General features: G+C 32.7%; 1 protein-coding gene and 1 long non-coding RNA gene across 2 annotated transcripts; both read right to left on the reverse strand.

Annotated features, from left to right (window-relative positions):
* Positions 1-4,337: 4,337 nt before the first annotated feature.
* Positions 4,338-9,878, reverse strand: LOC143054803 (uncharacterized; the record flags this gene model as incomplete). The annotated part of the gene is made up of 2 exons (XM_076227860.1): positions 4,338-5,994; positions 9,788-9,878. Coding segments are annotated over 2 exons (1,698 nt in total), but the record flags the coding sequence as incomplete, so codon positions are not given.
* A 2,961-nt stretch (positions 9,879-12,839) lies between these two features.
* On the reverse strand, positions 12,840-16,189 carry LOC143053639 (uncharacterized). Its single transcript, XR_012971443.1, has 3 exons — positions 15,762-16,189; positions 14,402-14,505; positions 12,840-12,914 (listed from the first exon to the last, which is right to left on the reverse strand). It is a non-coding gene; the product is annotated as an uncharacterized LOC143053639 (long non-coding RNA).
* Positions 16,190-16,795: the final 606 nt, after the last annotated feature.

Below are 16,795 nucleotides of genomic sequence, written 5' to 3' on the forward strand. Positions count from 1 at the left end.
TTAAATTTTTTTATGTTTAATGTAGGTCCAAAATTTTTTCATAGTGCCAAAATTTGTTTCATCTTGTGGTGGTAATATGATGCTTTCAATGTATTCCCAGTATGATTTTCGTATACTTTTCTGCACCTGGTGTTTAACCTCTTTGTATTTTTTAGCAAGTGATGCATTCCCTGATTTTTTTGATTTTTTATAAAGTCTATCTCTTTTTCTAATGAGCCGTTTTGTTTCCATTGTGACCCATGGGTGACCGTCCTTTGATTTTGCTGTTTTATGTGGGATGTGATCTTTCACTGCTTTTGTTATTGTTGTTTTAAAACAGTTCCACATTTCATTTACACAAAGATGTTGCTGATTTTCAAAGAGATGTTTATGTAAGGTTTAATTGTGCTCCAGTTTGCATGTATACATTGAGAACATTCACATTGATTTGCATTTCTTAATTTTTGAGTTAGCATTTCGTTTAAAATAAAACTAAGCCTAGCACTACGGGGGTTGCACATTTAGATGTAGGTTTACACAATATTAGATCAAAAACGAAATAATGAAGTAATTAGTAAAATTTAATCGCATCACTGATTTAAAGTTACTGCTAAAAAAACATGTAATACTAATTATGTTTGTTTAAGATCCTGCCCGAGCTCTAATTAATTTTATGTTTTTAGGATTAACAATAGTAATCAATATACTGCACAATTGATCTGTAAAATTAATTACCACGGTGTCTTCCTCCTATTCCCACTTTTTAAAAATACTATTCCTTCTATTCCCACTTGCAAACAACAATAGATGTTTTGATAAATAATTTGTTTTTATAACAATCAGGGTTAATTAGAATTTCACCTAAGATTTACCTGTATTTTTTTTTTAAATACTTAGAAATAGAGAAAAATTATGATAAATAGATTGGAGTTAGATTTATTTTTAAATTTTTGAATTTGTAACTTTAAAAAATTGTCTGCTTTACTAATAAATCATGATATAAATAATATTATAACCAAGTATAAATATATATATATATCTTTATTCTCACAAACCAAATTACAGAAAGGTATAGAGATAATTAAACATATTTTAATACAATTACATAAACAAATAATGTACGAAAGTAGATAGAGGCATTCACAGTTGTTCACCCAGAAAAGTTCAATTTGCTATTGATCTCCTTAATAAGTTTAAAAAGTTCCTTCAGTTCTGTACATTTTGGGGAATTCATTAAGTCATAAAACTTCAATGTGTTTGTTCTATTTCTATTGTAAAATGCAATACATTGTTTTCTACAATTATCGAAAGCTGAACAATTAAAAATGTAATGGTATTCATCACCAATGGCATCTGAATTACACAATACACATTTTCTGTTTTCTCTTTCTATGTTTTGTCATCTTCCAGTTTCTATTGGAGATTTCATGTTCATAGTTCCAAATTTAAGAAATAAGGATATCTGCCGGTCATCCAAAATAAATATTTCTCGACTCCAAAGTAACTTTAAATAAACGATTATTTAATGCTTTTGGTGATTCCTGTTGGCTTAAGATGTGGAATAAAAGTATACTTTAAAATATAATTACTTAGACCAATAATCAAAGATATAAAATAATGGGTGAAAACTGTTAACTTTACTTCATTATTTATTTTGTTTAAAAAAAAAACAGAATTCATACAGATGAAAAAAATAACTTATTACCTGTTCTAATAAAAAAAACACTGGTCAATTAACAGTTGATTAAAAAATGTTTGTTCAGTATAATCCTTTGTTTGCACAAGTTTTCCTTCTATTCCCACATGAAATTTTACCTTTTCTTACCAGATTTATAAAAAGTGGGAATAGAGGGAATGAACCATTACCACGACGAAATTTTTAAAATAAAACATAACTATTTATTGATTTCAATACAAATTTATATCAAATCTATCAAAATTTAAAAAAAGTCCGGTTAACCGGTTAGCGTTTTTGGTATTCGGTATTCGGTCATTCGACCGGTAAACCGGTTAACCGGTTAATCGTTGACAACACTAATTATAATATTGTGTGGAGAAAGTTAAAAAAAAAAAGAAAAAAAGAAAAAGGCAAGAACATATTTTGAGGTTCCGTGCCACAAACGCATAATTATGCTTTATGAAATATGAAAAAAAAAATGTGGTATGATTGCCAATGTGACAACTCTCCACAAGAGACCAACATGACACAGAATTATACAACTGTAGGTCACCGTACGGTTATCAACAATGAGCAAAGCCCATACCGCATAGGCCCCGAACTAACATGTAAAACAATTCAAACGAAAAAACTAATGGCCTTATTTATATAAACTTCATTTCCAACTTTTAAGGTGGTACCCAACACTTTCACTAAAATTAATTTGGCTCGTTTAATTTTCATAAAATTTTGACAAAGTATTTACTTTGACCCTTTAACAAAAATATAAAAAAAAATCAAAAAATTTGAACCAAGTGTTTTATCAGAAAAATTACACTGGTTATATAGCAGTTTGACAAATACTAATTTTGATCATTGAGAAGCTTTATATTGCCTTCACAAGGCAACGAAATTAAAACGTTTAGCTGATATTACAGAGTTATCTCCCTGTAGTGTTAGGTACCACCTTAATCAAAGTAATGCAAGAATGAACATTGATTTAATTAAAATGCATGTAATTATTTCATATTCTGTACATTTTGCTCTTATTCGTTATTTTGTAAACCTCATACATATCTCCATAGTATCTGTCAATTGGCACACAATGCTTGTTAACAAACATTTTCCTAATATACTGCTACATGATTTCGACTTGGCTGTTGAGATTAATAAAAGGCTGAACGTCAAGAAAGGTTAAATAAATTTCATCTTTATGACTTATGAAGTAGTTTAAAATAGAATATTGTCATTTATAATGATAAGGGTAGGTAAGGAACAAAACTTTAAAATAAGATAAAACTGAGATGATTTTAGCTCTCCAATTACGAACTGTTCATTTTTATGTAGCCAAATTCCAGTAGCGCCTGTGTATGGAGTGCAATTATATTTCTCGGTTGATGCAATATTCAAGAACTTGCGTTTCCTATCACTATTATTATATCGGTAGTTGGCCGTTTAGACTTTTTAATTCGAGCGTCACTGGTGAGTCTTTTGTTGACAAAACAAGTGTATAGTATACAAAATATGAGTTTAGTGACAGTCGATGAGACTGTTTTTGATGATTCCTCCCCTAGTGTATCACAAGACCAGTAGTCAGCACTTGACTCCTCCCCTAGTGTATCACAAGACCAGTAGTCAGCACTTGACTCCTCCCCTAGTGTATCACAAGACCAGTAGTCAGCACTTGACTCCTCCCCTAGTGTATCACATGACCAGTAGTCAGCACTTCTCTAATGACATGAATGACCATATCATGACCATTGATATGGTCATTATTATAAATTATCTGCTAACAGAACATTTCATTTTTCCGAAATTCTTAAGGATTTTCTATTCCAGGAAGTAGATCACCTAAGCTATATTTGGTAAAAATTTTGGGTCCTCGATGCTGTCCAACTGTATACCTTATTTGGCCTCTTTTTACCTTTTTTTCATTCGAGCGTCTTTGATGGTTCTTTTCTAGTCGAACACAATTTTAATGTTGGTATCTTTGGTGAGTGTATTATCTTACCTCCTATACATTTCCAGGAATATAATTGGTTAAAAGCGTCCGCGTGCAAACCGTGTATATTTGATATTAGGTTAGTAAGGAGGCGGGGCTTATCTCATACACGGTTAGTAGTGGAGTTACGTCCCTTTATATTCCATATTAGGTAAGAAGGGGGCGGGGCTTATTTCATACACGGTTAGTAAAGGTGTTATGTCCCTTTATAAAAACAAAACGGTACTGAGAAAAAAACTTAAAAGTTCCAACAGACGAAGAAATTGATGATTAAGATTGAAATAAATTCATAAAACACATTTAAACCTTACAAGTCGTTATTGTTGGCATCTGTTTTTGTAGGATCAATGGAAGTATTTTCTTAATGCTAACAGTGTTGAAGACTTGCTCATTTTGAGAATCACTAGTCTTAATTTCACACGTTAAGATAGTCGGTAGATAAATTCGTTACATAGTGTGCTAGTGACGTAATACGGTATATATGGGGTCAGTAAATTCCATATGGGGATTCGAGCGTCGCTCTCACCCCATATGGAATTTACTGACCCCATATGTACCGTATTAGGTCACTAGCACACTATGTAACTAATATTAAAAGCATTTATCAGTTGCAGAATGCTAATTTACCCCTATGGCTTTACGATTAACTTCTTAAATTGGTAGGCAGAATTATCGAAATTACATATCTAACACATTAAATTTATCATTGAAGATTTTATTGGTATATATTGATGACTGATTCTTTTTTTTCAGCCTCTTCTTCTATACCTTCTTCTACTTTGGAAGTTCCAGTTGTTTCTTCTTCTAAAGTTTGGCTTGTAGTATGTTCTGGACTGTTGGTTTCTGTAAGATTTCGGCTTGTAGTATGTTCTGGACTGTTGGTTTCTGTAAGATTTCGGCTTGTAGTATGTTCTGGACTGTTGGTTTCTGTAAGATTTCGGCTTGTAGTATGTTCTGGGCTGTTGGTTTCTGTAAGATTTCGGCTTGTAGTATGTTCTGGACTGTTGGTTTCTGTAAGATTTCGGTTTATAATATGTTCTGGACTGTTGGTTTCTGTAAGATTTCGGCTTATAGTATGTTCTGGACTGTTGGTTTCTGTTCCATTTAGGCTTATAGTATGTTCTGGACTGTTGGTTTCTGTTCCATTTAGGCTTATAGTATGTTCTGGACTGTTGGTTTCTGTTCCATTTAGGCTTATAGTATGTTCTGGACTGTTGGTTTCTGTACCATTTCGGCTTATAGTATGTTTTGGGTTGTTGTTTTATGTAAACTTTCGGCTTAGTGTATGTTGAGGTCGGTTGTTTTATGTATACTTTCGGCTTAGTGTATGTGGGTTGTTTTATGTAAACTTTCGGCTTAGTGTTTATGTAAACTTTCGGCTTAGTGTTTATGTAAACTTTCGGCTTAGTGTATGTTGAGGTCGGTTGTTTTATGTAAACTTTCGGCTTAGTGTATGTGGGTTGTTTTATGTAAACTTTCGGCTTAGTGTTTATGTAAACTTTCGGCTTAGTGTATGTTGAGGTCGGTTGTTTTATGTAAACTTTCGGCTTAGTGTATGTGGGTTGTTTTATGTAAACTTTCGGCTTAGTGTTTATGTAAACTTTCGGCTTAGTGTATGTTGAGGTCGGTTGTTTTATGTAAACTTTCGGCTTAGTGTATGTGGGTTGTTTTATGTAAACTTTCGGCTTAGTGTTTATGTAAACTTTCGGCTTAGTGTATGTTGAGGTCGGTTGTTTTATGTAAACTTTCGGCTTAGTGTATGTGGGTTGTTTTATGTAAACTTTCGGCTTAGTGTTTATGTAAACTTTCGGCTTAGTGTATGTTGAGGTCGGTTGTTTTATGTAAACTTTCGGCTTAGTGTATGTGGGTTGTTTTATGTAAACTTTCGGCTTAGTGTTTATGTAAACTTTCGGCTTAGTGTATGTTGAGGTCGGTTGTTTTATGTAAACTTTCGGCTTAGTGTATGTTGAGGTCGGTTGTTTTATGTAAACTTTCGGCTTAGTGTATGTTGGTTGTTTTATGTAAATTTTCGGCTTAGTGTATGCTGAGGTCGGTTGTTTTATGTAAACTTTCGGCTTAGTGTATGTTGAGGTCGGTTGTTTTATGTAAACTTTCGGCTTAGTGTATGTTGAAGTCGGTTGTTTTATGTAAACTTTCGGCTTAGTGTATGTTGATGTCGGTTGCTTTATGTAAAATTTCGGCTTAGTGTACGTATTGTCCTTATAGTAGTGATGTGCAGATCCATTCTTCTTAGGACAGCAAAACCCGTCGTCATAAATACTCAATTCGTGGCATTCACAATGTTTTTGTCCCGCCTTTGTCACAGGGCACACCAAAGGTAAGTTACACCCAACGTCTATAAATAAAACAAACATACATTTCAGATATCTGATTTTAACACACATCCTTCGACCAACTCACTTTCACGGCTCTGTCGGCGCTGAGACAACGGTCCGTTCTTCTTTCATTTTCACTTAGACCCTTCGGGATCTATGGCAAGCCGTTCTCGTCAAAACTATGTTGAAACCATTTGTCGAAAATTTTACACACTGAGAATTACAACAAAGCACACTGAGATTTAAAAACTTAAAACACACTGAGAATTAAAAATTACACACTGAGAATTAAAAATTACACACTGAGATTTCATAAAGACACACTGTGATTACAAAAATGAAAAACACACACTGAGAATTGAAAATTACACACTGAGAATTGAAAATTACACACTGAGAATTGAAAATTACACACTGAGATTTCAAAAAGACACACTGAGAATAAATAAACTGAAAACACACACTGAGAATTTGAAATTTCACACTGAGAGTTGTGCTGAATCTATTACAAGCTTAAACAGGGGACAGAACTCGTTAGGCAGCAACCATTTGATTTTCTGGGGGGGGGGGCTTGGGGGGGGGGGGGGGCTATGGTTTTTTTTTTCTGTACAAACTTTTTTTTTCGCGACATGTCGTAAACAATTTTTTTCTTTCAATTTTAGCATTACATATAGTGGCAGCTGAGGGTGTAACAAACAATCTTTTTTTTTCAGAATTCAAAACAAATGATTTTTTTCTCCAAAAACTGGAAACAAACTTTTTTTTTCCAAAAAAAAACCATAGCCCCCCCCCCCCCCCCCCCCCCCCCCAGAAAATCAAATGGTTGCTGCCTTAGTCCTTCGATTTGGTTCCAAATTATTTATAAAAAAAACCTTTAGAAATATAAGAGCAAGAAAAATACCCACTTACTCTTATTACAAAATATACCAAATGGTGAAAAACTTTATTAAAATTATAAGAAAACATTGGAACAATCTGCAAAAAAACAAAGAATGCAGTGAAATTTTTACTCAAGTGTCTATTATAGCATATAAACGCAACAAATATATATAAAAAAAAAATACCTTGCGAAATGAGGGTAATAGTTGGAAGACTTTTGAAAAGGGTTAAACGGTTTTAAGTTAAAAAAAAATCCCGATACACTGGTAGTAATAATCTGAATTATAGGCAACAATCTTATGAATATGAGCGATGTTAAGTCTTGAAATTTATTACGAATGTTGGTTGAAGGAATCGCATTTCATTATAATGACAAGAGTTTTTGAGATCAAGTTATTAATCTGTTGAATTATTCATCTCATGAATATTCATTAGTAATTTGCATATTAATCTCAGTGTGTATTTTTGAAATCTCGGTGTGTAATTAATAATTCTCAGTGTGTGTTTTTCAATTTATTTCATCTCAGTGTGTCTTTTTAAAATCTCAGTGTGTAATTAATAATTCTCAGTGTGTGTTTTTCAATTTATTTCATCTCAGTGTGTCTTTTTAAAATCTCAGTGTGTAATTTTGAATTCTCAGTGTGTGTTTTTTATTTTTATTAAATCTCAGTGTTTAATTTCGATTTCTCAGTGTGTTATTTTAGGTTTTTAAATCTCAGTGTGTATTTTTTTTCGAAAAAAGGGTTTAAACATAGTTTGTTTAAAAATTTGCAAGCTGTTATTTCATTGGCTGATGTATATATTTACATGGACAGATTGTAGAACGGAGTGTTATTTAATCATTGTATTAAAAGCGTGGGCAGAGGATCTGCAATTTAACAAGATTGGAATCTCACGGACAAAGTTTTATTTTGCAGGAGTCAAAAATCAACACAAAATATATGCCAAGTTACAATGTATCAATGGCAACAAATACGTTATATGAATTGCATGGGCGGATCCAGCCATTTTAAAAAGGGGAGGGGAGGTCAACTGCATATCCCCATTCAAATGCATTGATCGTCCAACAAAAAGGGGGGTTCCAACTCCGGACCCACCCCTTCTGGATCCACCACTGAATTGAGATGATAACGTTGTTTCAGGAGAAAAGAATACATTTTTACAAACATATCAAAAAGTGAATTTACAATGCTTTATACAGCAACTTTAAAAATTTGTGAAGATGACCCTATTTACATGCATGCTAATAAATTGAAATAAAGTAGAAAACATCCGAAACGACTGTGATGACCATAAAAGAGTGCATGCCATGGTAGAGTACAAATAGAATATTATATATATATAAAAAGATAATACTTAATCATACAGACTTTTTTTTTATGTATTTGTAATACATCTTAAGGGTGTACTTAGGTGAAACTTAAATGTCAGGACTTTAAAATTGATACTATAAGTCAGAAGAGCATTAGTCATAAAGAGTTAGATACACATATTGATAGGTTATGGATACATAAAATTGAAGAAGGAAATGGGGAATGTGTCAAAGCGACAACACTCGACCATAGAGCAGACAACAGCCGTAGGCATCCTTCAACTGGCCCCTTAAAAAATATGTATACTCACCGTGTATCATCGTACAGCGGATATAGGTACTAACCAAGAGAGTGTGAGCGATTTTGATCTTACACGGTAACTAAAATCTTTCAGTGTTTTGTTCACATAATATCAATGTCTACTTCAATCTAAACATTATTGCTGTTTTAAGAAATGATTTGGTCGTAGGTTGATGATACGAGATGTCTCATTATTTTCCCAAAACAAGAGGGATTACTAAAACATTGTAAAAGCATGTTCAAATACTGGTCAAAGAAGTTGGCCCTCGTCTCATCCAATATAATTATATATGTATTGCAACTCTTTTTCTGATAGAAGGTCAATGTGTGTGTGTAAGAAGTATAGCTGTTTCAATAATTGGCATTGAAATCTTTCATACCTATGTTATTTTTCGATATTTTATCACTAAAGAAACGTTGTGTACGGTGTTTAGCTGACCACATAAATCATTATGTACGGTGCATAGTTAGTTGTTGTACACCGTACACAAAAACTTGATTTTCATACTCGTTTATTACCCAAAAAGTTTCAAGGAATGAGTAATCACAGGTAGGTTTATGATTGGTAACTATTACTTTTGCCCTGTAGTGGGTTTCTTTCAGATAAAACATGTAAATATCTCAACAACTGTATCGAAATTGAAAGTTGGTGTTGACATTCACAACTATTTGCGCATGTAAAAGTTAATTATTTTTATTAGAATATCAAAGTTGTTTTATGAATAGGAAAAAATCGATGCGAAAATTATTTGGGAGCAGGAATTTCAAATGTTGAGAAAAGTACATTGAATATTGATAAAGCAAAACAAAGATTTTTGTTATATTATCATAAAAGGTTAAAATCGATCATGCCCGCTTAGTTAGTACCTATATCCGGTGTACTGATGATACACGGTGATACTAAACTCCGAATTATACACAATAAACTAAAATTAAAAGTCATACAAGACTAACAAAGACCAGAGGCTCCTGACTTTGGACAGGCGCAAAATTGCGGCGAGGTTAAACATGTTTATGAGATCTCAACCCTCCAACTATACCTGTACATGTATTTAAGTTTCTAAAAGTGAAGGGGAAAGGGTGACCCGGACTTTTACCTTATATATTTGCATTGGCATTATTTGGGTTTTAAATCGAAAGAAAAATGCATATATATTGAATAATAATCTTTTATGAGCGATTGAAGTCTTATATGAAAAGAAAAATGGTTGGTATGGGGCAAAATATTTTATCTTGTTTCGAAGGAAAAATCCAATGAGTCCGAATATTCGAAAAAAAATCCTTAACTTCTCCTCAGTATATCCTTAAGTTATTTTCTTACCTTTAGGTACAGTTCTGCCACAGATTTTCGTTGGTCGACGATTTTCATCAATACCTTTCAAAAGAAAATGAACTAGTACAATTAAACAAAAAAAAAATTATACAGACAATTGGAAGGTAATTGCTATCGTTTTATTATTGCATTTTTTGCTAAGTTCCTTATTTTAAACTCTCAACGGTTTACTCTAATCAGACATACTTGACCTATCTAAAGCATACTAAGGGAGCTACATGTACCATTTGGTTTTTGTGTGGGCTATGAAAATCAAATGGTAGCTGTCTTAAACAATATGTCAACGCTGCTTATATTCCATTCATATAACAGTAGGCCCTTGATTATTAAATGTTGGTGTGTTGTTTTTTATTCGAAGTTTGATAACACTTATAATTTCCTTTGTATCGAATTTTGAAAAGAAAAGCATAAAAGAGTCATTTCGTTCTACAACTACATGTATATAATATATCAATCGCATACAAAATATGATCAAGATTTCAAGAATAAGAAATGAAAATATAAATATTGATTTCCTGTTATATTCATTATACATGTACTTACTTATTTCACAATCTAAAAAACAATATATAATACATACACGTAAAACTTTTATAATTATGTATATATAAAAACATATTACGAGAGAAAATAGTTTTAAAAGATTGTAGATAATGTAAATACATGAAGAAATAAATTCGGAAAGGGACGATAACTGTTTTTCCGTACCTTATATGGGACAACATCCCTAATGCGCCTCGAAATGAGGAACTCAAAAGTCACGTGTAAAGAAAAAATCTCTGTGTAGTGATATTGGACATGTTTCTATTTTTAACAAATGACTGAACTTAATTATTTGTGGTGATTAGGAAAGTAGAGGAACCTAGAATAAATGTGTAAAAACTATGGAGCTATTGAATGTGTTCAAAGTATTAAATTTTCAAAGAACTTATTGCGTTAAAAAGGGGATATTTTACCACAAGGAGCCGCATCACAAAAGGATGTTCGGGGTTTGCTAATTTACGGAAAAAGTAATCTCACTTCGTACCCCGAAAATTTAACCACATATGTGAAAATGTCACAGCTTCGAAACGAGCTATCATACATATCCAAGTTTACGATATGGACTGAGCTACAGGAAAAAACGTTACCATTACCGCCTATGTAAAAACAATTAAAGATATTGAGCTATATAGTTCACAACTTTACATTACTGTTTTTCTCTGCTTTCGATATTATGTAGTGTCAATGTCGTCGATAATGTCATTGTATGTTTATACTAATAAAGATTCATAATGATTCCTATCATATCATCAATAACTTACACAAAAATATGTAATACCAAAAAATCTTGATAACCAACAATGAACTGAAGAAATCGTGAACATATTTATTTGGTTTTGGTACCTCTTTTTTTTCTTATTGCATTCCCCTTTCTCTCCCTTTTCTGATACCTCTAAATAATGTTGTTTAAATATAATATTCTTATCGATCGTTGATATTTCCCACAAATCAGTTATCTAGTTTCGCCAATATGTTTTTATGTTTAATCTCTGAAGTAAAATAATCTGACAAAATAAGAAGAAAAGAATACTCACTGACTTTCACATCTAGCAAATGAAAGACAAAAAAAACCAAATCAAATAACATTATAATATGTATGAAAAACAAAAACGTTCAGTGGGAAGTATTTCATGAATATTTAAAACTAGAAGACATAAGAAAATAATAAAGAAAGTTTCAGCAAAGTAGATGGACCAGGATAAAGGTATAAAAATTAGATTGACACTGGAAAAGCATTCGTCACAACTCGGCAGATTCCGTACCCTCAAAAGAAGAGTAGCGAATTCACCCGAGGATAATCGATTGACTGGAAAAGTATTCGTATCAACTCGGTCGATTCCGTACCCTCAAAAGAAGAGTAGCGAATTCACCCGAGGATAACCGATTGACTGGAAAAGTATTCGTATCAACTCGGCCGATTCCGTACCCTCAAAAGAAGAGTAGCGAATTCACCCGAGGATAACCGATTGACTGGAAAAGTATTCGTATCAACTCGGCCGATTCCGTACCCTCAAAAGAAGAGTAGCGAATTCACCCGAGGATTACCGATTGACTGGAAAAGGATAACTCGAATAATTCAAGCCCTTTCCGTGTCCGATTTTCTCCCACACGAGTAATGAAGCCTTCGCGGAATATAACGACTGTATTATTCGGGTTAGGAAAAGGAGGGTATTTTGAAATAAGGTAGGGAATATATTCGGCCTTATTATTTTTTAACTTCTCTTTAACCTTTGTACTTAAACTATCTTATACATGGTTTTATGAGAATAAACTATCACATCATACCCTTGCAACAGGTCATGCACAGATCCTCAACTACTTTTTGAAAATGTTCTTTTATGCACAGAGAGCAAGATACTTCATCTACATGAAGCTTCAGACTTACCAGCCCCTAGACTTGGTACCCATTTTTTTTCATGTAGGTGAGTGTGAACTAAAGACTTTTTGGTCCTTTGTTGACCGTAACAATTTGTTTTTCTTATTTTTGTTTACTTAAGTAGATATTAGTAGGTAAGGGTAGCATTATACTAGGTAAGCTATTTGAATCTGTAACCATGCTAAGTCGAAAAGGGAACGTTGAGGTTGAGTCAAATTTCATGTCCATGTATTTATTAGGAGCCTGTCAAGCACTGACTGTGTCTTCTTAAGCTTTAGCTACGATTTATACCTCAAAAAATTGATGATAATAAAAGCGAAATATTGAAATTATAATTGGCATTAGTAGCCAGTGTCGTTCTATTTTGTAAAAAAAAAAAATATCAAAAACATCGCTGACATATTATTGTCTTGCAAGACAATAATTCGTAATTCGTAGGTATTCAACCATTCAATTTGATTCCTAAGTTGAGATTGCTTTGCTCTTGTGCCTCCCATGTTCTAAATTTTAAAAAGACCAATATTGAAAATTGATTTTCCATATGTATGTAATGTCTAAGATTTTCTACATAGTTCTGTTTTAAAAAGAAAAGTTCTTGTTACAATTTTAAAGTATATTTACCTAACATGACAAGCCTCGACGACAAATCAACACCATTGCAGACGTCACAAAAATGGGGGTTGTTAAGAAAAACTTCTGCAATTGTATTGACAATATTTTGTTATATTCATTCAGTAAAGCATAGAAAAAGAAAACAGATAGTGTGTCAAAGCAAAAGACAGCACCCAATGCCGTTAATATGTTTTCAACGCAGATGTTTGCATCACGTGGTTTGGTCCATGTTGTACGAAACTGTTGATAGATCAGTCGATAACATCACAAGCTGTTAATCTTGCCCGTGTGGGTATAAGCTGTTTTAGTTGCAACTCGTGTAATAGGTTTTTTCTTCATAAAAGTTTTTTTTCGGAGGAAATACTTTAAGATTCACTTCGGCTTTATATGTTCCTCCTACTAAAAGTCAAATTCACTAGCGCCTCGGACCTTGACCTGACTACTCGTGCAGAAAAACTATCTGGCAACGGTTGTTACCGGCCTGTTTCTTTGTTACCTTTGTATTGTATCTAATACGTAACATGTCCTTAAGTTAGGAGTAGATTTGTCAGCATACAGTAAAACGTTGGTTTGAAATTATTGTTTAGTGTAAACATATTTTATTAATTAAATTCAGGTAAAGTAACGTACACAAATACGCATTTACATAATAATACAAGTGAATAATTAATAGGATTCAGAAACAAGCTGTTAGCTTATATTAATCCGTTTCCTTTACGTTCATTATGTTCGTGTCGGGTCTTTTATAATCAACTTTATGTTTTTTGAACTTTTTTCTCATTGTTGAGGTCTTTTTTAACCAACAACTATATGTTTTTCTCATTGTTGAGGTATTTTATAACCAGCTATATGTTTTTTTTCTCATTGTTGAGGTCATTGTTGAGGTCTTTTATAACCAGCTATATGTTTTTTTCTCATTGTTGAGGTCGGTACGGTTGCGTTGCTTTTAACTACTGGCATCCACTTTATCTGAACTCCGGTGGATATTTGTCTCGTTAGCAATCATACATGTAGGTTGCAATTCTGTAAATATAGACAATGCAATTTTTACATAGGAACTGGTTTTACGGCTAAAACTGTGCCACTTTTACTATGAAGTTTCGTAAAAAATTATATCACAGAACGTAAAATTTATCTGAACTTCTATTTTATTTAAAGGTCAAACTATAGGGCTGTGTGGCATATTTTCAACATGTATATGCCATGAACTTCTAAAACTTATACTTAAATTCTGTACAACCCCTATCGTCACTCTTTGGCTTTCTAAGAATTAAATTCTAGATGGTACCATGTTTTTCTATACTTATAACATTTGCAAGGTATGTCTCTATGAGATAAAACACAGAGATCATATATCTTGGAACCAGTACGTTAACAAATTAACATATCTATGAATATTATATATCTCCCCAAAACAGGCGTGGTTTGAAAATTAGCTGTATTTACAAAGTGCAACCTATAGCCCATCTCCTTATTTCTATATTTTAGCTGTATTTACAAAGTGCATTCCATAGCCCATCTCCTTATTTCTATATTATAAAGTATCACTAATGTAATGGTTCTTTTCTTACTCCAAGGAGATTGGTAGACTATTAAAACATCACCAGAGGCGTCACAATTCGTGTTTTTAGAACATCTGTATTCAGAATGTGTGTTGTTCCCCGGAATATCCCGTCTGTAAAAAAAAACAACAACATTGAGACAAAATCTTAAATAAGTGGAAATATAGCAGTGTTATATGTTTTTGTCCGGAATACTCCGTCTGTAAAAATTATAATATATAAATAATGATTAAGCAACATATACCCAATCTAAAATGATAGAAATACATGCCTATAAAATATGGTACAGCAGAATTGTCACTAGAGGTCCACCCATAAAGCGATATATTCAAAAATTTATAAAAAGTATTACTATAAACACATGTATAAACATGGTGTTAAATTAGCCGTTTCAGAATCTAAAGAATCATGTGTAATTTCATTGTTCGTACCCCAAAATGAAAATAACGCCACGTCATTGGTTAAATTTCCATTGTTTATGACATTTTTAACCAATCAGGACGTTGTGGTGTACACTTTTGAAAATATTACCCAGGATGCATTAGATTCTGAAACGGCGAATTAACTATAATAGATTAGCGTTCGATGGCTTTAAAGGCAGCCATGGTCGTTAAAAACTCCCACAAGTAAGAAACTAAATGTATGTTTAGTTTACTAAATTTTATCATCGGTATAAGGACATCATTCGTAATATAGCTCAACATGCAGACTTCTTATACGTTTAGGTATTTCACATCCAATTTTTTTTGGAAATATTCTTTATAAAGCACAAAAATGTCAGTATTCACCGCAGAAACTAACAAAACCTTTAAATAGACTTACAGTGGAGATCACTTCTAACCTCTCATTAGAACTGTCAGAATATTCTGTCATAGAACTGTTCTAACCTGTTCTAGAACAGTTCTAGCTAGAACAGTTCTACCCTAGAACTGTTCTAGGTAGAACTGTCAGGATCAGTTCTAGGTAGAACTGACTAAATCAGTTCTAGGGTAGAACTGTCTAAAACTGTTCTAGGTAGAACTGACCAAATCAGTTCTAACCGTAGAACTGTCAGCAGAACTGACTAAATCAGTCAGGACTGTAGAACAGTTCTAAATGACGTCACTGCAAAAAGGGCAAAAAAAGAAAAAATCAGTTCCAATTAATACTTTACTATATATAATAGCAGATGTTTCTATATTTTTTACTGATCAAAAGTTACATGTACAAATATCGAAGTGGATAGGAGATTATCCAACTCATCGGAGAAATATTTTTATGAGATTGCAAATGAAACATCATTGTTTACGTTTCTTCGTTCCCCGTATTTAACAGTCTCTTCGTAAATATAACTCTGCATTTAATTCAAGTAAATTTAATCTTAATTTACCTTGTTTGCCTTGGACTTACATTCCTGATTTAAGATTCTGTTTTGACAAATGTTCAAACGAAAATTGTACAGTGGATGAATTATGGGATATCATAGTAATACACATTATCGCTATTTAGTCCATTCCGGGAAAAACAGTCATTTATACAACTTCCTGTTTGAGGTCAACGGCCGAAAAACGGAGGTCATCAGTAGTGAGCTGAGGAAGAAAAAACTTTAGAAAGTGATCATCAAGAAACTTTGATATTGTATGATCCACTTTTTTCGAATTTAAAATTGAAGTAAAAAAATATTTTGTTTGAAGTATTTACGGTAGTTTAAACAGGTCTCATTAAAAAGTATCATGCATGGTGAATTGTTTAAACAGGGTCCCAGATAGCTTCAACTGGATGAAAAAGTTGTGTAATTTTCGAACTTATCCGGAATGGAATAAATAGCGAATAAATAGCGATAGTTTTGTATAAAAAAAAACATCATGAACTACTGACTTAAACAGTCACTTTTTGTGAGGGTTCATTATTTAATAATTTAAGTTTGGATGAAACGGGTCTTCTGTCGTTATTGTGTTATCAGCGCCCATAGACATAAGTTAGTCATGTGACCGTAATGTCATCAACGTTTTTTCATGGTTTGGCAAGGTTTAAAATGGAATTTAGAATTAAATTATAAGAAATGACTTATTTTTTTCTGTCTATTCGAAATAACATAAAAATGTGGTGCACACTATTAAAAAAACCGCTTCGCACATTTTTACATTAAAAAAAGCAAAATGATCAGTTTTGGCTGATGCAGTCATATATGGTCAGATTTGGTTGATGCTGTCAAATATGGTCAGTTTTGATTGATGCAGACACATATTTTTGTTACATGAGTCAGTCTGAGGTATGAAAATTACTGATGTTTGTTCAATTTCCAATATTGCAGTTATTCATATATACTACAGTAAATGCATGGTAAAAAAAAATATAACTGAAGTACTGTGCAACTATATAGACTCACATAAAAAAAGCAAATATGATCAGTTTTGGTTGATG

Source organism: Mytilus galloprovincialis, chromosome 12, assembly GCF_965363235.1.
Source record: "Mytilus galloprovincialis chromosome 12, xbMytGall1.hap1.1, whole genome shotgun sequence".
NCBI lineage: Eukaryota > Metazoa > Mollusca > Bivalvia > Mytilida > Mytilidae > Mytilus > Mytilus galloprovincialis.